This window comes from Carya illinoinensis, chromosome 4 (assembly GCF_018687715.1).
Source record: "Carya illinoinensis cultivar Pawnee chromosome 4, C.illinoinensisPawnee_v1, whole genome shotgun sequence".
Taxonomy (NCBI): Eukaryota; Viridiplantae; Streptophyta; class Magnoliopsida; order Fagales; family Juglandaceae; genus Carya; species Carya illinoinensis.
In genome coordinates, this window is record NC_056755.1 from 44,042,179 (window position 1) to 44,065,531 (window position 23,353).

The following is a 23,353-nucleotide window of genomic DNA, read 5'->3' on the forward strand; positions in this document are numbered from 1 at the left end:
AAACGAGGGAGATGCTGGAGAGAAAGTTCAGACAAAAGGGTTTTTCTAATTGCATTTTCAATTAATATTATATCTTTATATCCTTCAGTTCAGGTATTGGTCTTTTGTAGCTATCTTTGCAGCTTTACTTTGACAAAATCAATGGGTTAAAGGCCGCCCTTTTATATCCCATTAGAAATATGATCAAAACTGCAAGAATAGGAAATCATAGGCACTGTTATGCACCATCTGCTACTGCTCTGCACGAGCTCTACTCAAAGAAGAGGCTGGAAGACCTACGGCACATTCCAGAAGAATCAAAGAGAGATACCTAACAGAAAAGATGAGCTGGCATATATTTGGGTACATTCCGTAATGCCTATAAGCCTATAAAATGTAGTCACTCGGTGTACTAAGCATCAATGAAAAACAGAGCAATATTTGATTCTTCTCTTTTTCGTTTAGACCTTCTATCATACACTTGGGTTGTTTCTTTCTTCTTTAGGCACGAGTATCCTCATCTATCTAGACCAAGTTTCACGTTGATGCCAAAGTGGATCCACAAGGCGTGTACAATGCTGCCTGAAATGATTTATAGGCGTGTGCAATCTTCATCTATCAAGCTACTTGCTAACTGAAATGATTGCATTCACCATCATGATTTTTGAAAACTTTTACCACAGAATAACTCTGAATATTGCTAACTACATTCACACATTTTATAGGCGTGTACAATCGTCATCTATCAAGCAATTGCTCATCCAGTAGTTGACCTTTCTGTAGATCGACTACCAATTCCATCCATTAAGATACAATAATACTAGAAGTACAAATGAAACTTAAAAAAAAAAAAAAAAAAAAAAGACAACACATTACTTAACTAAGATTCATTTACTACTTCCTACGATTCACCTTTATTCGAGTTTGGCATTGCTTCTTGCCAAAAATCTTGATAACCAAATATGGTTTTCTAGTTGTCACAATGTGCCCTATAACAACTCCAAATACGAAACCACATCCATATCCCATCACAACTACTTTCCAACCAAATTCAAAGAAAAAATTTGGACCCCGATTCTCTTCAAAGCTGGTTGAAGGTGGAGGTGTTGAAATGTCAGAATCTCCACAAATTTTGGACAATGGCCTTCCACACAGTCCTCTATTATCTTCGAATGAAGTATTTTCAAATGTTCCAAACTGTTGCGCATTTGGTATAGGTCCAATGAGGCTGTTATGCGACACATTAAATTTTGAAAGGAAATTGAGCTGGGTTAATTCAGGAGGTATCTCTCCGAACAACTTGTTTTGAGAAAGGTCTAATGATTCTAGTTGTGTCAAGTTTGCAAAGGATGATGGAATATGACCAGTGAAAGCATTATTTGAGAGGTTCAGAACATGAAGTCCTTCTAGATTCCCTACTTGTTTTGGAATTTCTCCTTCAAACCTGTTGCATGAGAAATCTATGACTTTGAGGTCATCATGGATCTTCTTATATTCCAACTCCACACCTTTGATTGCCATTGTAATTGAATAGTCGACCAAGTCCCCCAGGTAATATAAATTCTTTGATCCAACTGATTCCATGGCATCCCATTGTGCGAAGTATCCTGCAAGCAGATTCCCAGACAAATGGTTGTGAGAGAGGTCAATGATATGCAAGCTAGGAAACGAGTAATTTGTTTCTGGACTCCATATTGCACCGTGGAAGCCATTAGAATGGAAAACAAGAATCTTTAACTGTTGAAGAGTTCCCAACCAAGAGGGATAGGTATCATTGATTTGATTGTGGCCAACATGAAGATACTCAAGCTCAGTACAATTGGCCAAAGATCTTGGCAAATGACCCTGTAACTGGTTTTGACTCAAGTCGAACATCCTTAGGAGGCATCCTTTTGCCCATGTTTTTGGGATGGTGCCACCTAAGTTGTTGCATCGTAGTGCTAGCACTGACAAAGATGTTTGATTCGAGTTGCCAAAACATGGATGAATCATGCCACTCAAATGGTTATAGGACAAATCAAGCACTATAGGTGAACTCATATTGCAAAAAAATGGTGAAATCCTTCCGGTGAATGAATTATTGAGGACGAAATAATACATTAGGGATGGTGGTGGAATTGGGAGCGATCCATGCATCATGTTATTCTCAAGGTCTAAAGATTCTAGATTTGGCCATGGGATAACTGCCGGAGAATTTTCAAAGCCAGTGAGAAAGACGTTGTCATAAAGGGAGAGATCTAAAAGAGATTCTTTGCTTACATTATACATCCATTTGGGTATCAAGCCTTGAAAACTATTGCTGTCTAGATATAGGGTCTCCAATTTACTTTGGTTTCGTAATATATCTGGAAACTTGGTTAAATTGAGATGAGCCAATCCTAAATATTCAAATTGTGGAAGAATGTCATTTGAACTAGCTCTGGTGACCCACGACAAGTCACTGAATGAGTTTTGTGAAAGGCCTAGGCTAGTGAGTTGGGTAAGGTTACTGAAAGAATTTGGGATAGTTCCTGAAAAATTAAAATAGTTAATATAGATTGTAGTTAAGGAATTAAGGTTTCCAATTGAAGCAGGTAGATCACCAGAGAAATTTGTGCTGGCAAGAGATAAATACTGGAGAGGAGAGTTTGTGTGAAATTCGGGCAAATGACCTGTGAGATCTTCATTTCCTGGAACAACTAGAACCTGTAGGTGTGGAAGTTGAAATATTCTGGTTGGGAATTGCCCGTATAGTCCACATCTAATCAGACTTAGAATCTTTAAAGAAGATAAATTTGCCAGGCTTTTAGGTACAGTGGAAGATATGTTGATATTAAGCAAAAGCTCTTCAAGGTTGGTTAAATTTTGCACTAAACTTGTCAGACTTTTGGTATATAAATCACTATAACCATCAAAAGAAGATAGAGAGAGAAGACAACTTTGATAGGTATTGAATTTCAGAGGGGATTTGTCCTGAAAAGTTGGAGTAGGAGAGATCGAGATGTATTAGGCTTGAAAGATTACCAATCTCATGTGGGATTTGGGAGTGATTGAAATCATTACCAGCAAGAGTAAGGTTTTGAAGATGATGAAGGCAGAAGAGACTACTGTTGGAGGTGATAGCACCATAGATACAACTCCTCGAAAGGTTGAGGGCGATGACATGACCCGTGTCTTGGTTGCATTCAAATCCATACACAACAATTGGAATTATTTCCATCTATTCTCCATGATGCAACCTCAGGATGGTTCTCCAAAGTGTATTCGCAATCAGAGTTGTTTTTTATGATAAAGCTATCCTTGAATTGCATCAGAGCTATCCTCTCTTCTTGATGGCAAAGCGGAGGCAGATAACTATAGGACAAAGAGCTAGGGAGTAAGAGAAGGAGGCATGCGATCAAAGGGAAAAGCAATCGCATGAATATGATCAACTCATGATACGAATAGATATCCATAACTTTTTAAAATGTCTTGCACTATGTTTGTAGATAGAGGAAAGAGCGAGGGACTTAACTTTATAGACCCATAACAAGAAGAAGAAGACAAAGAATTGTCTTTTGCCCAAGATGTACGTGAATGACGATTACCATGATCCTTTCAATTATTGTAGAAAATATAGGAAAAGTGCTTCACTAATGCGTCTAATTATCCCACATGCATGCTGCTAACGTGGTCGTGAATGTCAAGATAGTCTATGGCTCTGTTTTTTTCAACTGCAATACTTTTTCAAATAATTGAGAGCCCCTTAATTAACTCAAACTTGTTTGCTTGAAAAGCAATTTTTTTTTTGTCTCTAATTTTTCTATTTCTTGCGAGATTAAAAAATAAGGAAAATAATTGGGCAATTGAGAGGTGATTTCTTTACTTAGCAATTAATAAAGTATATTTAATAACGTTGTGAATGTTTTTTTTAAATATTTCAAAATCTAAAAAAAAAAATGTATGAAAAAAAGACCGAAAACTCTGTCAGGCTACACCTCTATGGGGGTTGAAGTACCGTCGAAAAAATAATTATGCAAACCGGAAGTCAAGGAAACATTATATATTTGACTTAAAACAAAGATTGGGACTAAATTTTATTATAAATAAATTGGAAGTGGGACTAAATTTTTTCACGTGATCATACTGTTTATGTCAGTGCTTTTTACTTTTCTTTTTTTTTTTTTAACTTCCAAATTCAATAAAATTTGATGTCAACTTAAGAGATTACGGTTTTGGATATCAAAATATCTCAATTTTTCTTATCTTATCTCATTTAATTATTATATTTTTAAAAAAATTTATACAAAATATAATAAATAATTCAACTTTTTTAAATATCAAAATAAAAATAATATTTAACAATATTTTATTCAATTTTCAACTTTCATCTCATCTCAACTCACTGTCCAAATTTAAATCTAATCCATTTAATTAGATTATAGAGTCCACAATAAATTTCCTTTTCACTTTAAGAAATTAGGGTACAATTTAATCATTTAATTAAATAAGTTGAAAGCATTATGATTTTCCTTTCCACTTTAAGAAAATAATGCGTAGAAAGATAATTTTCTTCATTATCAAATCAACTAGGAAAAAAAACACAGAATCCATTTTTTCTTAAACTACTCCATAGGTTTATTTCTTTTTATTAGAACTTTCAAACTATTTTTTATTTTTTTTTATATAGTAGCGAATTACAGCACGGTTTGTGGGTTGATTTTGACATTCTTGAATTTTGATAATTTTAAATAGAACATGAGTCATTTTCTCTGTATTTTTTGGTGAATTTCTTATCTTCTCTCCGCTAATCATCTATTGGAATTAGGAGTCATAATTAATTTCAATTCTACCCAACGTCAAAATCTTTCCGTAAAAAGAGAGAGAATACAAAGCAATAATACTGAAATACAATTTTCCCGTCAAATGGTCATCCTTCCTCCTTAATTGACTGTAAAAACCATTACAAAAGAAGAGGATCATATTACTTGAGAATTTTTTGATAGCATCTATGGTAGAAAATTGCCACTCACAGTGAGGAAAAAGATTTTGAAAGCCAACAAATTAATAAGCAAGAACCACTAGTTTTTGTAGGTACTTCACATCATGCACATTTGAGAGAGGGAATTTGAAAATGAACATGTAAAACAAATAGGTTCAAACCATTTCCTTCTTTCACATTGAAAATTGAATGCAATGTGTAATGCATTCAATTTTGGTATACCATGTACTAAAAGGACATTCAAACCCATACCATATGTTCAAACCATCTCTCTTCATTTCTTACGTGTATGACTATATATTATGGTAGACTCAAATTATATCAAGGCTATTACTTCTTGATTGAGTGTGATATATAGAAGAGTTGAAGATTTTTAGGTAGAGTTATCGCTCCTAATAACAAACGTCTCTATTTCTCTTTGTTTTTTTTATTGATTTTTAATATATATATATATATATATCATATTTACATCACATTTTTATAAGTTTGACACTTTCTTATATTTTCTTCAGACTATCTTTTTTTTAAAAAAAAAAAAGAAATTTAAAATTGACAAAAAATACTATCTCGTCATAATAAGATAAAAGTGAAAAATAATTATGTATTTTTTAGAATTTGATGGAGGACGTCTGAGTCAGCGAGTCAGATGATACTAAGCTGTTAGATTACACGTTAATGGTGCTAAACTACCTTGAGAGCTCAGATTAGCTCAAGTATAGTAGGAAACCATTATATTTCCTTGATTTAGGGAAGTTTTGAACACGTGTCGGTATTTTGGCTATAACTTTAATTACAGGTATCCGAATTGCGCATATGACCCAAATTCGTAAAGCTCTTTTCGGCACACGCGTCATGGTCACCCAATGAAGTTTGGTGTGCATTCAAATCTCCATTTTTAGATATTTTTTGTCTTTTATGGTAATATTTTATTTATCGTTTAGAAAGTCATTTTGAACTCATTTTTGGCAGATTGCTTATTTATTTCCGTATTTATTTTTGGTGTGTTTATTAAGATTTTGCCATTTTTAATAAAATTCTAATATTTTCAAATTACAGCTAACACAACATCAGAGTCATTTTCTCTGTGTTTATGAGAAAACTATCATTGAACTGCATCAAATCTACCCCCTCATGTTGATGGCAAAGTGGATATTGCAGATTACAAGACAGAGCGAGCAAGAGAAGAAGCCATGCGATCATAGGGTAAAGCAAGCGCTTGAATATGAACTCATGATACGAATAAGTGTCCATGACTTTTTAAAATGTCTTGCATCGTGTTTAGACAGAGGAAAGAGTGAAGCTTTATAAACCTAATGCAAGAAGAAGAAGATCAAGAATCCTCCTTCACCCGAGATCTACGTGAAAGATGAGTACCATGATCCTTTCATTTATTGTGGAAAATATAGGAAAATTGCTTCACTAACTAGTTTTCTCACATGCTGCTAACGTGGTCCAAATTATCAAAAGATGCAATAATAATGAAATAAAATTTGCCTATCAAATGGTCGTCCTTCCTCCTTTGATTGTGAAAATCATTAGGAAAGAAGAGGAAACTACTTGGAAATTTCTGTGGTAGAGACGTGCCACTTACGGTGAGAAAGAAGATCACTTTGAAATCCAACAAATTAATGGCATAGGACTCAAAAAGTCGGCTTTGACACATTAGTTGGGGATCGATTAAGTTTTTTAGGTTATGATCTATAGTATATATAAAAGAACGGTTTAAATTAAATTATAAAGTGCAAAACTAGCAGGGATCGCCCAACAAAAGTAGAAGCTCTAATAAGGAGGGATATTTTGGAGATCAGAGGGAGGCGAGAACCATATATAGCCCTCGTACCCCCACAGGGCCACATCATGAACATAATACATTCATAGGCAGTCTGAAAATTAATGTGTAAAGCAAATTGGCTATCCTGCATTTTTCCCTTTCTTTCTTGAGAAAAGATATTTGCTACTGTGAATTGTGCAACTGTTACGTAATTGCTTTGAAAAAAGTAAATAAAGCATGGATCCACATGAAAATAATTAATTTTTTAATAATGGGCCACACTCTTTTTTAAAGTCATTATGCAGCATTTACACACTTCACGGTTATATGTAAAATTATTCTGATTAATATTCAAACCCATACCATACGTTCAAACCGTCGCTTTTAACTCTTTTATTACGTGGATGACTCTATTATGGTTGAGTGTGATATATAGATGAAGACTTAAAGATTTAGGTAAACTTCTCTCTTTTAATAAACGTCTCTCGTTTTCTTTCATTTTTATTCATGTTTAATATATATATATATATATATATATATATATATATATATATTTATAGCTTGACTTATAGCAAAAAAGAACGGGTAAACTTGTTAATTTTCATGTCATCTTCATGAAAATTGACAAAGTTCATTTACTTAATTTTGCCGGTCACCGGAATCTTTCTATAAAAAATGGGAGAGTATGAAGCAATAATAATGAAATACAATTTGCCTATCAAATGGTCTTCCTTCCTCCTTAATTGATTGTAAAAGTCATTACAAAAGAAAAGAATCATATTACTTGAGAATTTCTTGATAGTATGCATTTGTGGTAGAAAATGGCCACTCAAGATGATGAAAAAGACTTTGAAAGCCAACAAATAGGCAAGAACCATGAGCTTTCATACCTCACATCAATGACATTTAGGAGTAGCAATTTGAAAATCAACATGTACAAATAGGTTCAAACCATTTGTTTCTTTCTCTCTTTCCCTTTGAAAATTGAATGCAACGTGTAATGCATTCGATTTTGGTATATCTATTCAAACCCATACCATACGCTCATCCTATCGCTCTTCTTTTCTTACGTGTGTCACTGTATTATGGCAGAGGTGTTTTTGGTAAATGAGATGAGATGAGATGAAAAATGATCAAAATTTTTCATAATTTTCTTTTGAAACATCACTCCAATATAAAAAACACTGAAATTTTCAACTTTTTCATCTAATCATTACCTAATCATTATCCAAATCTAAATCAATAAAAATTTTATTAACTTCAAAATAAAACACAAAAATCAATAATTTTTTTGAAACTTCAAATCGATACATTCATTTTTCTTTAATGAAAAATATACACAAAAACTTCTTTTCCTATGCTTCTCAGGTCCTCTATTTTCTCCCGATATTTTGTCCCAATTCATACACTACCTCATATTCTTGGATTAAATTTTGATGGAGATCCATGTTTTATCGCCAAATTTGCTTAAAATTAAAATGACCAATAACAGTGCATATATATGAGCCAAACTAAAATACACTTCTATGTGGAAAATAAATATATACATATATATATATATATATGGTGACAATTAATTGCGATGTTCGATGAGATTGCAATCCTTGTTGTAAAATTAAAAATATGATAAAGCGAAATAGTCTATGGCTTTAATTTTTTTTTTTTTTTTTTGCTTTTATTATGTTCCTTGTTCAAATTCTTGGCATTCCACTAATTGTGACAGAAGAAGACAAATAGACTTGCAAGCTATATAAGGGATTATGATCATGCACTAATTGTGGAAAGGGAATAAAACTTGCAATAATTAATTAATTATAATGATGTTTGCGACCACACTTTCTATTATCTTAATTTCATCTTATATATTTTTATTTAAGTTTGACACTTTGTATTATTTTAAAAAATAAATAAATAAAAGTTAATCAGAAATACCACCTCATCATAGTAGGATAAAAATAAAATTTTGATGTACTTTGTAATCTTTCTAAAAAAATAAAAAAAATACCAGAATACAAATTAACAATAATAATGAGATACAACTTGCCATCAAATTTATGGCCGTTGTTACTCTTATGAGTACTGTGAAAATCATTACAAGCGAAGAGAAAATTACATGGAAATTTCTTGATAGCATATGTGGCAGAAAATTGACACTTCATGGCGAGAAAAAAGACTTTGAAAGCCAACAAATTAATAGGCAAGAACTATCGGTCTTCGTACCCCACATCAATAACATCATGCACATTTAGGAGTAGCAATTTGAAAATCAACATATAAAACAAATAGGCTACCTCACGTTTTCCCCTTTCTTTCTTTCATTTAACAATGGAATGCAACAACATATAATGCATTCAATTTTGGTATACCATGTACAAAAAGGATATTCAAATCCATACCATACGCTCAAACCATCGCTCTTCTTTTCTTACGTGTATGACTCTATTATGGTAGTCTTAAATATCAACTCCATTCTTGATTGAGTGTGATATATAGATCAAGATTTAAAGATTTAAGTAGACTTATCTCTCTTAATAAACGTCTCTCTTTCTCTTTGATTTTTATTCATGCTTAATAAAAATGAATCAAAATCATCAAGTTGTTAATTTTCATGTCAACTTCATGAAAAATCATCAAAATTCATTTACTCAATTTTACCCGGCATTAGAATCTTTCTATAAAAAAAATAGAGAGTACGAAGCAACAATATTGAAATACAATTTGCCCGTAAGATGGTCATCCTTCCTCCTTAATTGACGATAAAAACCACTACAAAAGAAGAGGTTCATATTACTTGGAAATTTCTTAAAAGCATACGTTTGTGGTAGAAAATCACCACTCACGATGAGAAAAAAAAGTACTTTGTAAGCCAACAAATAGGCAAGAACCATCGGCCTTCGTACCCCACATCATGCACATTTAGGAGATGCAATTTGAAAATCAATATGTAAAGCCAATAGGCTATCCCACATCTTTCCCTTTCTTTCTTCCATTTCAAAAATTGAATGCAACGTGTAGTGCATTCAATTTTGGTATACCATGTACTAAATGGATATCCAAACCTATACCATACGTTTAAATCATCGCACTTCTTTTTTTACATGTATGACTCTATTATGGTAGACTTAAATATCAACTCCATTATTCTTGATTGAGTGTGATATATAGAAGACTTAAAGATTTAGGTAGACATCTCTCTCTTAATAAATGCCTTTTTTTTTCTTTGATTTTTATTCATGTTTGATTTTTATATATATATATAGCTTGTCTTATAACAAAAGAGACAAACATTTAATATTTCAAACATTCAAACCATCGTTCTTCTTTTCTTACATGTATGACTCTATTATGGTAGATTTAAATATCAACTACATTATTCTTGATTGAGTGTGATATATAAAAGACTTAAAAATTTAGGTAGACATCTCTCTCTTAATAAATGTCTTTCTTTTTCTTTGATTTTTATTCATGTTTGATTTATATACTAGTCAACATTTGATGGGTATATCTGCAGGAGATGTGCACCCTGCTTAGGTCGATGCGATGGTCTCAAATATTACTGCACACATCAACCGACAGATTGCATCAATACAGCAGTGTCACCGAGGTTGGCCATTGTTTAGATATCCTAAATGAAAGGGTCAACATATTGACTGAGAAACTTCATACTTTTGTAAATAACTCGTTTTGAACTTTTTCTGCAATCTAATTGTATTTTGTATTTATATTTTAATATATTTCTTATTCTATATTTTATGTAATAAACAATATCATTTAATATATCTAATGTTTTTTTATTTCAATTCACAATCTTTTTTAATTTGAAATTTCATGTTTGATTTTAAAACATTTCATGTTCGAATGTTAATGATAATCGTTCGAACATAAACTAAATCGTTCGAACTGTAAGACAAAACGTTCGAATGAATAGTTTACACATTCTAACGTTTGAAAGAATAACTTACATGTTCGCACGTAAGTGGACTTAATGCTCAAACATACATGAACCATTCGAACATAATATCTTATACGTTTGCATGTATTCATTCGAAAATGACATCTTCTGAGGTTACATTTGAATGACACACTATTATAATTAGAACATATAACCATTTATCATCCACCTTTAGTGACGGTTTCCTTAACTATCATAGAAAAGGAGTTTTGGTAGCGGTTTCAAGACTGCCATAAATTCAAAACCGTCATAAAACCTCAGTTGTGTTGCGGTGTACTATACTTATTCTAGAATATATTCATAATATTCTAGCTAGTATGTATGGCAATATGACAGCTTATTCTTTACCATCTTTGATATGCTGTGTAAATCAATAAGTATTATTAATTTATTGTATTTATATTCTTTCTTTAGTCTCACAGATCACTTATAAATAGGGACATCTATATGTTACGTATTTAATAACAATTGATAATAGCAATTAGCAAAGATGTAACCTTCAAAATCTTTCTTCCTCGTTCTTTCTTCTCTATCCCTTTTTCTATTTTATTCTATTTTTACGTGTTTTTAACCCTCAAAATCATAATATTTTACGTGAGAATATATGCAGAAAGCTGTTAATTTTTTCCAGGAATCTTCAACATACGAACTGTCATAAATTCTCTGGCGAGTAACATTAATCGATGATAATATATTCTCAATATGCAAGAACTAATTTATCGAACATCAAGATATATCCAAGGACTTCAGTCCAAACTGGATCCGACAACGTTAAAGGCCAGATTCTGCATCCACACCACGTGATGTCATAAACACATACAACAACAATTTTTCTGTAGCATGATTCCCATAAAAATTTATTATGTTTCCTGGTTGGTCTTTTTTTTTTTTTTTTTTTTCGTTTTTTGGAAAAATAAAACAAAAAAAAGCTCAGATGGCGTACGTAAGATCAACAACGTAACGTATACGTGCACTAACCAGAGCCAAGCCTTCAGTAAAAGATCAAGCGACACCTGCAAACCAATTAAAGTCTCAGATCGATTAATGCATCATGTTATCAATCAAACTACCAATTAGGACAACATCAAATATCGATATTTTCATGAATTAGTTACTGTTTGAATGGGTATTTTGAATTAAAAAATGGTTGTCTTTGGTCAAAAATAGATAATGTAAAATATCGTTGCTATTTGCAACGATATGAATATGCAATAGTCATATTCATTGAGCTAGCTGCAAGTCATGCCATATTCATTGAAACCACCGTACGCTTTAACTATGAAATTATATATTTACATGACTTGTTTGGTCGGGCCATTACTATTGATTAATATATATATATATATATACGCGCGTACGAAGCTGCATGCATGAGTACGTACGCGTGGTGTTCTATACACATTATTGTTGGCTTTGATTTGGCTGGCCGGAGCTAGTTGCTGCTCATAAACTACTGTATTTCTTGCCTTCCATATATATTGGTAGGGGTCAAATCAGTTGTCTATAATTTAGTTTTGAGATAAAGTAGAAAATGAAACTAAAAAATAAATCTAAGAAAAGATAAGACAAGTTGACTCAGACTTTTAAGAGGAAATGAATTCAGATTCTTAAAAGAAAAGAGACTCAGACTCCTAAAAGGAAAGAGATTCAAATTTCTAAATGGAATACGTTCCACAAGGCAAGTTACACTCAATCACTCCAAGGAAATAGACATGATCTATATAATGCGGAAACTCTCTACAAACCCTGACACCCAAGCCCGCTCTAGAGGAACTCTCCACAAAAGCTTCATATGCTAAACTCCACTATACACAGCAACTCGATCCAAAAGATCTTCTCTAAATTTCTCCATTGTGTTGTGAGATATGTGTGACCATGAGATATTGTAAGATTACCCATTATAGTGGATTTCACCCTTAAACAACCCGTGAATGTAGGTATTATATCGAATCACGTAAATTTCTATCTCTCTTTATTTATTTTTATTTGTTTATTTACTGTTTATTTTATAGATAAAAGCGAAGAACACCATATTGAAGCCCAAATCATCATCGTGGGCCGGGGATGATTCTTCCCTTCCTTTTGGTTTGTTGTGCAAATTAATAAATTAACAATACTACTCTAATATCCCATGCTAGCTTTATTATCAAATTATATTTCTTGATTTAACATGTGGATTATATGCCGATCAGTTGGGAAAAAAAAAAAACAAATATGGAGGTACTATCCTGCACTGTTTCATAGAAGTATACAGACATCATTTATTGATGTTCTTATATATCCTATCATATGATACTATGTCAAGTACTAAACTTTGTGCTTATATGAACAATTTTAGTTATATTACTGTTGTGGTAAGATGAGAATCATTCGTACTCTACAAATACTTAATAACGACTTTTGTATTCACATAGGATTGTACTTCTTACAAGGGTTTATCTAATTTGGATTGGATATCTTTGAGGTTTGGGAGATTATATATAGAATATGGAGAACCACGCCATATTGGTTGTGGTACGAGATCATACCCCATTTTTTATGATGTACAAAACTATTTGGAAGTTTCATTCCCCAAAATCCGATACCAGCTTCAACAATCGAAATTTCGACATAAAAATGTTGAAAAACACATGAATCTCTTCATTCGAGGAGATAATAGAAATTGTGAGGATTAAGTTTGACTAAATATAGAAGCCAATAGGAATGAAAATATATAATTGGTGGGCGGTGACATATATATATATATATATATATATATATATATAAACCGGATATATAGAAAGACCGATTCATATCATACAGGAGGAGGCTCAGTATTTTGTGAAGGTTGAATAATTGATTGACAAATTTACCAACAGACGGATTTCAGAGCAGTTGATTGGCTGTTAGTTGAGCTGTAACCTACATGGAGGAACATAGACACAACCGTGGTCCAGATTCATGTTTTCAACACCTAATATTCCCCCACAGCTCTGTACATATGGGCTTCTCTCTCTGACCTTTGTCTCCCTTTCTAGGAGTACCAAACCACCTTTCATTCATCTCTCTCTTCTTTAGGGTTGGTGTCTGTGAAAGAAAACACACAAACACAGTACATACGCAGAGAAATAAAATGGAAGGAAGTTCAAAGAAGAGCTCAAAAAGGCAAAAAGAGAGAGGCAGCTTGTTTCATATCATACACAAGGTTCCGTGTGGTGATAGTCCTTATGTTAAAGCTAAACATGCCCAGGTGATGATCTGTGCATGCTTCCCAATTTCATTCTCTTTCATCCAAAATTCTGCAAAAAGAGTATAACTAAATGTACACATTAATGATTTCTCTCAGTACTCATGTTAACTCCATGCATCAAGGAACTTGATCTGCATATTGGTTTACCTTTCTTCGTATATATATATATATATATATTTGATAGAAGATTCTAAAGTGTGCCATGAGTGATACCTATAAAACAATGTGCTATGAGTGAATAATTTGGTATGCATCTAAAAAGATTATTCCTAGTCTGAAATAGATGAATGTATGCTCATATAAATTTTCGTTAGGTACATATGAGAAGATGGATGAAATTTTCATTGGGATTATAGTAGTACTTAAACTCAGTGTACTTTTGAATCTCTTTTTATACATATGAAATTTTTTATTTTTCCTCATTTTACCGGATTGAATAATATGGTTTTCACATTCTCTGGCCTTCAGCTATATGTTGGTTTAGTTCATGTAAATAATATTGGAAACGAAGCCAGTTGAAATTGTTCTGGAAATAAAATTTCCCAACGTTTCATTCTTACAGCTGCATACATCACACATTTAGAACAACAAATTACTAAACTTACCCTAACACAGAAGCACAAACACTGAAGCCAACTGCAAAATCACTTGAAAAGGCCCTAAAGTTTGGCAGTAACATTCACTAAAAATAAGAAATGTAAGCAAGGTTCATACCCAAAAAAAATCTAATGTCTTGTTGCTTTTTCTTCACAAATATCGCTATGTGCTCAGCGAGAGGGTAAAAGAGAATCCTTTGTTAGGCTATTTTCATTTAAAAACTACTTTCTACAGTGTTTTCCCACCTAGTTTTATAGATGTGTCAATTGCTAAATTGTCAAATATAATAACTGAAAAGATTATAAACAACTGCATGTTACATGGACTGTGATAGTAACATCGAACCATGTTAAAAGATGTAATATAACTTGAGTTTTATCAAAGACTTGCAAAGTCTCTCCATGTAAGTGATTCAAATTTAATTAATGAAATTTTAAGCCTTCTAGCAAGCCAAAACCAAACACAACACCTTAAAAAATGATAAATGAAGTTAAATATAAGTCCACATCAATTCTACTAAAAAACAAATTATATTACAGGTCATAGAGTATACTTTACTCACCAGACTCTCAAACTCGCATTTGCCTAACCAACAAAAGCTAATGCATATCAATAGCCAATAAGTAGTAAATATCAAAAGGGAAAAAATGGATTAAAACTAAAAGGTGCAGAATGTGTTTAATCATGACCCAATTAAATATCTAGATATAAAGGATCATATCCAACTACAATGGTTATGGTTATCCTTCACAAACTGCATACAGGAAACAGAGCAAAATCACCAATGTACCATTTCTGAAACTGTGTTAGTACAGCCAGCACTTTAGTTATGGGAATGAAAATTGAATTTTTACAGAGAAAATAAAAAATTTCTCCACTGTAAATGCTGAGTATGATGGATATAAATGCCATCCTAATGGAAACTAAACAGTTCAAGGGAAGGCAATCAGAAATCTAGAGAAAATGGCTTGTCACTTACCACTTTGTAAGTGCAAGACTTCACCACTCTACCAACATCTATGAAGTCAAATAGAATCAAAAGACTATTTCAACATCACAGAAACTTTCTTTAATTTTTTTTTTTTTTTGGTAAAATACTGCATATAGAGAAGTCTCATTTCTAACAATTTAAATTGGAGGGCATCTCTTACAATCTTCTAAAAATGGACTGAAACTGGAATGGTATATGCTTTCTTCGAAACATATCCCAGTTACCACCCTCTACGGTAGGAGAAAATTACAGATACAACCGCCTATGAACCTTTAATACTACTCAAGTCCAACTAATCATCCTCACCACAACAATTCATAATGTTTGTTCAGATCATCATTTTAATCTGGCAGATTAATTTTACATTATGTACGATAGTAATAATCATAAAGAGCAAGAGCCGGGGTAGATTTCACCCATCAATATAAAAATGTTTAAGGAATACAGAAGAAATTGGAGGAGACAATTCATAGACATTGCCGATTTCACTCTTCCCGCTTGTTCAACTAAGTTACGACATTAAATAACTTGCACACGGCATTAGTTTAAGACTTTGAAATCAGCTATAGCAATCTGATGAAACATCCAAAGTTCTAAACTTTTGACTAACCTATACAGTATCACATTTTGAATCAAGCATCACTACAAGAAAAACGAGTTTTTGCGACCAATTAATAGCAACGAAAAGAGTATTTGCAACCAATTAATAGCAACGAAAAGAGTATTTGCAACCAAATTTGGTTGCAAATACTCTTTTCGTTGCTATTAATTGGTTGCAAAAATCCGTTTTTCTTGTAGTGCATGTGGATTATGGAGGCTCACATGTAAAAAACAAACCAATAAAGCCTCATGCATTTAATTCAGAAAAACATATCCAGCTAGATCAAGAATTCCTGTTAAATACTGGATCAGTGAACAAAACTCACCAGATTATAAGTTTACAAAACCTCTTACACATGCAAAGCAAAACTCTTAACGATCAGTTCTTCAAACTAAAGCCTTTTTACACTTGATTGTGTGCAGATGGTGGTTTAGGTGACATAAAAATTAATTTCAAATCCAAATCATAATTAGCATTGTCTCCAGCGTATCGTACCAATGTAATTAGACCTAATCGTCTAATCCTTTACAATGAGAATGAAGTCAGAAATTACGAACTGTTACATGAGAATGCAATTTCCGTTAAATGTTTCAAAACCCAGAAGGCAATGTTTGACTACAACCTCACAAAGAGATCGAAAGATTAAAACTTTTGTTGGAAACCAAGCTTTAGATGGAATCTTTAAAGTAAAAAGGGGTTAGTTGAAAGGTACATTTTCAACGAAATCGGGGTCCTCCATGGCAAGAAGGAGCTCCTCCTTGTGGGGTTGGGGCCACTGAGAGGGAAGCAGAAACGACGCTGGAATCGTCCTCGTCGACCATGGGTACTGTGTCATGAACGCCGAGAACTGCAACATTTTTCCTTTTCCACTGTGGGGCAGTATGAATATCTTCTCCATTTAGATTAGTTTTCTTCTTTTTCCGCCCCACCCCCAACGGCTTCCTTTTCATTTTCTCCCAAAGTTATTCTAGCCCAGTGCCACTTCGATTTTTCGACTCCCTCAAGAATTTTCTCTCACAGATCGCTCAATCACCTTCTCCCCGTCGTGCATCGTCGCCATCATCGGCTGCCTTTGTCACGCAGCTAAAAACGGAATACACAATACACAATACACGGATGAAAAAACGGAATGAGAAACTTATTGTTTATCTATGTAGTAATAGGATAGCCACTTATTATTATAGATAGATATATAGCTTGTCTAACATTAAAAAGAACCGGTAAATTTGTTAATTTTCATGAAAATCATCAAAGTTCATTTACTCAATTATGCTTGGCGTCAAAATGTTTCTATAAAAAAATAGAGAGTACGAAGCAACAATACTGAAAGATAATTTGCCAGTCAAATGGTCTTCCTTCCTCTTTAATTGACTGTAAAAATCATTATAAAAGAAAATGATCATATTACTTGAAAATTTCTTGATAACATGTATCTGTGGTAGAAAATTGCCACTCACGATAAGGAAAATGACTTTGAAAGCTAACAAATAGGTAAGAACCATCAATCTTCGTACCCCACATCATGCACATTTAGAAGTGGCAATTTGAAAATCAATATGTAGAGCAAATGGACTACTCCACATCTTCCACTTTATTTCTTTTATTTTAAAAATTGAATGCAACATGTAATGCATTCAATTTTGGTATACCGTGTACTAAAATGATATTCAAACTTATACCATACGTTCAAACCATCACTCTTATTTTTTAACATGTATGACTCTCTTATGGTAGACTTAATATCAACCACATTATTCCTGATTGAGTGTGATAGATAGAAGATTTAAAAATTTAGGTAAACATCTCTCTCTTAATAAATGTCTCTCTTTTTCTTTGATTTTTCTTAAAGATATATAGCCTTTCTTATAGCAAAAAAGACAAATGTTTAATATGTCAAACGTTCAAACTATCGTTTTTCTTCTCTTACGTATATGACCGGTAGACTTAAATATCAATTCCAATTTTGATTAAGTGTGATATATAAAAGATTTTAAAGATTTAAGTAGACTTTTCTCTCTTAATAAACATCTATCTTTTTCTTTGATTTTTATTCGTGTTTAATATATCTATTTTAGTATAATAAGTAACTATTTATGTTACATTAATCTTTCTTTTTTCCGTTAATTTTTATTTTCCCGTTAATGAGTTATGGTGTCACGTGAGATGGTGGCCTTGAGGGGTAGGCGTAGAGACAGAGTAGAAAGTGAGGGAGTGGGAATGCATGAGAGGAGAAAGCGGGGGGTGAAGATTGGAAAGCAGATTGAGGGAGCGGGATGGGATTTCGAGATGAGAGAGAGAGAAATACAGAGAACGAAAGGATGGGGAGAATTTCCAGATCCAACTAATTCCATATCATGAAGACTTTAATTTCTTGATTGAAGACCGTATCATGTTAATTAAGAAAGAGAAATAATGTTTTCCATATTTGATCTAAGTAACAATTTATTTAAGTGTTTCACTTACAAATTAATTACTTAATAATATATGCCACTCAATTAATATGATTAGAGATATTAAAATCTAAGAAATTCTATGTATTTCTTTTCATTTGATCTTCGGTGTAGACAGGTATACAGCATGTAAAATAAAAGAGTTACGAGCCTACGAGACGTTGTAATTAGAGGGCTGTTACTGGGTATTAAACAGCCCGACCGTTTTTGAGGTTTTGTCTCTGATCTTTTGTGTCCAGTGAAGAATAGATGGGCTATATATAATTCTTTTGTTTTATGACTGTGCGGAAGGAAGAGGGAAGTGAGAAGGCCCGGCCCATTATATATGTCTCTTTCTTTTATCTATTGAAACTTGGGCCTCCTCCTTGCCAATCTACAACGTCTCCTATTGAAAATACAAAACTTCAAATGACGATAATGTTATGATCCAGTAGTACTGCTAGTGTAGCAGCATATAATATATATATATATATATATATAATTATCCAATGCTAATTGAAGCTTTACATTAATTTAAATTAGCATAATTATTATACAAATTATCATAAGCTCATGATGAAGTATAAATATATATTATTGCCATAAGATCACATAAAATTAATTAATTGTTTTGCATCATGTATAAGACACGATGGGGCCACACATTAATATAATTTCAACACTACTATATAATATTGAGGGAATTTGCAACATTTAATAAATTAATAGACACATTTTTTATTTATTTCGATCTAATATTTCCACGTCTTCCCCTTTCTTTCTTTCATTTAAAAAATTGAATGTAATGTGTAATGCATTCAATTTTAATATACTATGTACTAAAATGATATTCAAACCCATATCATACATTCGAACATTCGCTCTTCTTTTCTTATGTGTTTGACTCTATATATTATGATAGACTTAAGCATCAACTCAATTCTTGATTGAGTGTTATATATAGAAGATTTAAATATTTAGGTAAACTTCTCTACCTATCTCTTAATAAAGGTCTCTCTTTTTGTTTGATTTTTATTCATATTTAATATATATATATATATATATATAGCTTGTCTTTGAAGCTTCACTTTGACAAAATCAATGGGTTAAAGGCCACCCTTTTTTATCTTCTCCTCAAGATCAACATTCCCATTAGAAATATGATCAAAACTGCATGAATAGAAAATCATAGGCACTGTTAAGAGAGGAGCACCATCTGTTACTGCTATGCACGAGCACTGCTCAAGGAAGAGCCTAGAAGACCTACAGCACATTCCAGAAGAATCAAAGAGAGAGGCCTAACAGAAAAGATGAGCTGGCATATATTTGGGTACATTCTTTTATGGCTATACACCTATAAAATGTATTCACTCGGTGTACTAAGCATCAATGAAAAACAGAACAATATTTGACTCTTCTCTTTTCCGTTTAGACCTTCTGTCATACACTTGGGTTGTTTCTTTCTTCTTTAGGCACGAGTATCCTCATCTATCTAGATCAAGTTTCACGTCAATGCCAAAGTCGATCCACAAGGCGTGTACTATGTTGCCTGAAATGATTTATAGGCGTGTGCAATCCTTATCTATCAAGCTACTTGCTAACTGAAATGATTGCATTCACCATCATGATTTTGAAAACTTTCACCAAAAAATAACTCTGAATATTGCTAACTACATTCACACATTTTATAGGTGTGCACAATCCTCATCTATCAAGCAATTGCTCATCCAGTAGTTGACCTTTGTGTAGATCGACTACCAATTCCATCCATTAAGATACAATTATACAAGAAGTACAAATGACACTTAAAAAAAAAAAGACAACATATTACTTGACTAAGTTTCATTTACTATTTCCTACCATTCACCTTTATTCGAGTTTGGCGTTGCTTCTTGCCAAAAATCTTGATAACCCAATCTTGCTTTCTAGTTGTCACAATGTGCCCGATAACAACTCCAAATACGAATCCACATCCATATCCCATCACAATTACTTTCCAACCAAATTCAAAGAAAAATTTTGGACCCTGATTCTCTTCAAAGCTGGTTGAAGGTGGAGGCGTTGAAATGTCAGAATCTCCACAGATTTTGGACAATGGCCTTCCACACAGTCCTCTATTATCTTCGAATGAAGTATTTTCAAATGTTCCAAACTGTTGCCCGTGTGGTATAGGTCCAGTGAGGCAGTTATGTGACACATTAAATTTTGAAAGAAAATTGAGTTGGGTTAATTTAGGAGGTATCTCTCCGAACAACTTGTTTTGAGAAAGGTCTAATGATTCTAGCTGTGTCAAGTTCCCAAAGGATGATGGGATATGACCAGTGAAAGCATTATTTGAGAGGTTCAGCACATGAAGTCCTTTTAGATTCCCTAGGATTTCTGGAATATCTCCTTTAAATCTGTTGCATGAGAAATCTATGACTGTGAGGCCATCTTGGATCTTCTTATACTCCAACTCCACACCTTTGATCACTATTGTAATTGAATAGTAGACCGAGTAGCTCAGGTAATATAAATTCTTTACACCAATGGATTTCATAGCATCCCATTGTGTGAAGTATCCTGTAGGCAAATTTCCAGAGAAATGGTTGTGAGAGAGGTCAATGATACGCAAGTTAGGGAATGTGCAATTTGTTTCATAACTCTTTATTGCACCGTGGAATGAATTAGAATGAAGAACAAGAATCTTCAATTGTTGAAGAGTTCCCAACCAAAAGGGAGATGTATCATTGATTTGATTGCGGCCAACATGAAGATACTCAAGCTCAGTACAATTGGCCAAAGATCTTGGCAAATGACCTTGTAACTGGTTTTGACGTAAGTCCAACATCCTTAGGAGGCATCCTTTTGCCCATGTTTTTGGGATAGTGCCGTCAAAGTTGTTGCTTCGTAGTATTAGTGTTAACAAAGATTGACTCAAGTTGCCAAAACATGGATGAATCATGCCACTCAAAGAGTTATAGGACAAATCAAGCACTATAGGTGAACTCATATTGCAAATAAATGGTGAAATCCTTCCGGTGAGTGAATTACTGCTGACGAAATAATACACTAGGGATGGTGGTGGAATTGGAAGTGATCCATGCATCATGTTATTCTTAAAATCAATATATAAGAGATTTGGCCATGGGATAATTGCTGGAAAATTTTCAATGCCAGTGAGAAAGTTGTTAGAAAGGTAGAGCCATTGAAGAGATTCTTTACTTACATTATACATCCATTTGGGTATCAAGCCATGAAGATTGTTGCCTTCTAGATTCAAGGTCAGCAATTTACTTTGGTTTCGTAATATATCTGGGAACTTGGTTAGGTTGAGATTCGCTAATCGTAAAATTTGAAATTGTGGAAGAATGTCATTTGAACTAGCTCTGGTGAGCCACGACAAATCATTGAATGAGTTTTGTGAAAGGTCTAGCCAAGTGAGTTGGGTAAGGTTACTAAATGAATTTGGGATGGCTCCTGAAAAATTACAATGGTCAATTGTGAAGAAACTTAAGGAATTAAGGTTTCCAATTGAAGCAGGTAAATTACCAGAGAAATTTGTGCTGCCAAGAAATAACTTCTCCAGAGGAGAGTTTGTGTCAAATTCGGGCAAATGACCAGTGAGATCTTTATTGTATGAAACAGATAGGAACTGTAGGTGTGGTAGCTGAAAAAATCTGGTTGGGAATCGCCCGTACAGTCCGCAGCCATCCAGAGTTAGAAATTTTAAAGAAGATAAATTTGCCAAACTTTCAGGAACAATAGAAGATATGTTGATACCAGAAAATTCAAGCGTTTCAAGGTTGGTTAAATTTTGCACTAAACTTGTCAGACTTGTGGTATATAAATAATTATAACCATCAGAAGAAAATTGAGTCACAGAGAGAAAAGACAACTTGGATAGGTATTGAATTTCAAAGGGGATTTGTCCTAAAAAATTGGAGTTAGAGAGGTGCAGATGTATTAGGCTTGAAAGATTACCAATCTCAGATGGGATTTGGGAGTGATTGAAATCATTACCAACAAGAGTAAGGTTTTGAAGATGATGAAGGCGGAAGAGACTACTATTGGAGGTGATAGAACCATAGAGACAACTGCTCTGAAGGTTGAGGGCGATGACATGACCCGTGTCTTGGTTGCATTCAACCCCATCCCATACACAACAATTGGTATTATTTCCATCTATCCTCCATGATGCAACCTCAGGATGGTTCTCCTCAGTGTATTCCCAGAAAGAGTTCATGTTTTTTATGATAAAGCTATCCTTGAATTGCATCAGAGCTATCTTCTCTTCTTGATGGCAAAGCGGAGGAAGATAACTATAGGACAAAGAGCGAGGGAGTAAGAGAAGGAGGCATGCAATCAAAGGGAAAAGCAATCGCATGAATATGATCGACTCACGATACAAATAGATATCCATAACTTTTTAAAATCGTTAATTTGCACTATGTTTAGATAGAGGAAAGAGCGAGGGGCTTAACTTTATAGACCCATAAGAAGAAGAAGAAAAATATCAAGAATTCTCTTTTGACCAAGATGTACGTGAATGACGACTACCATGATCCTTTCAATTATTGTGGAAAATATAGGAAAATTGCTTCACTAACTAGTTATCCCACATGCTGCTAACGTGGTCGTCCAAATTGTCAAAAGAAGCAATAATAATGAAATACAATTTGCCTATCAAATGGTCGTACTTCCTCCTTTGATTGTGAAAATCATTAGGAAAGAAGAAGAAACTAGTTCGAAATTTCCATGTGATAGAAACGTGCCACTCACGGTGGGGAAGAAGATCACTTTGAAATCCAACAAATTAATGGCATAGGACTCAAAAAGTCGACTTTGACACATTGTTGGGGATT

At 33.4% G+C, this 23,353-nt stretch overlaps 2 protein-coding genes across 2 annotated transcripts; both read right to left on the reverse strand.

The window, feature by feature from the left end:
• Positions 1-742: 742 nt before the first annotated feature.
• Positions 743-3,529, reverse strand: LOC122307021 (receptor-like protein 34). The gene is made up of 2 exons (XM_043119624.1): positions 3,022-3,529; positions 743-1,586 (listed from the first exon to the last, which is right to left on the reverse strand). Exons 1-2 carry the CDS (start codon positions 3,176-3,178, stop codon positions 874-876), a joined length of 870 nt encoding a protein of 289 aa, XP_042975558.1. The 5' UTR covers positions 3,179-3,529; the 3' UTR covers positions 743-873.
• A 16,829-nt stretch (positions 3,530-20,358) lies between these two features.
• Positions 20,359-22,911, reverse strand: LOC122306551 (receptor-like protein 9DC3). Its single transcript, XM_043118975.1, has one exon. It carries the CDS (start codon positions 22,909-22,911, stop codon positions 20,359-20,361), a length of 2,553 nt encoding a protein of 850 aa, XP_042974909.1.
• Between the last annotated feature and the right edge of the window lie 442 nt (positions 22,912-23,353).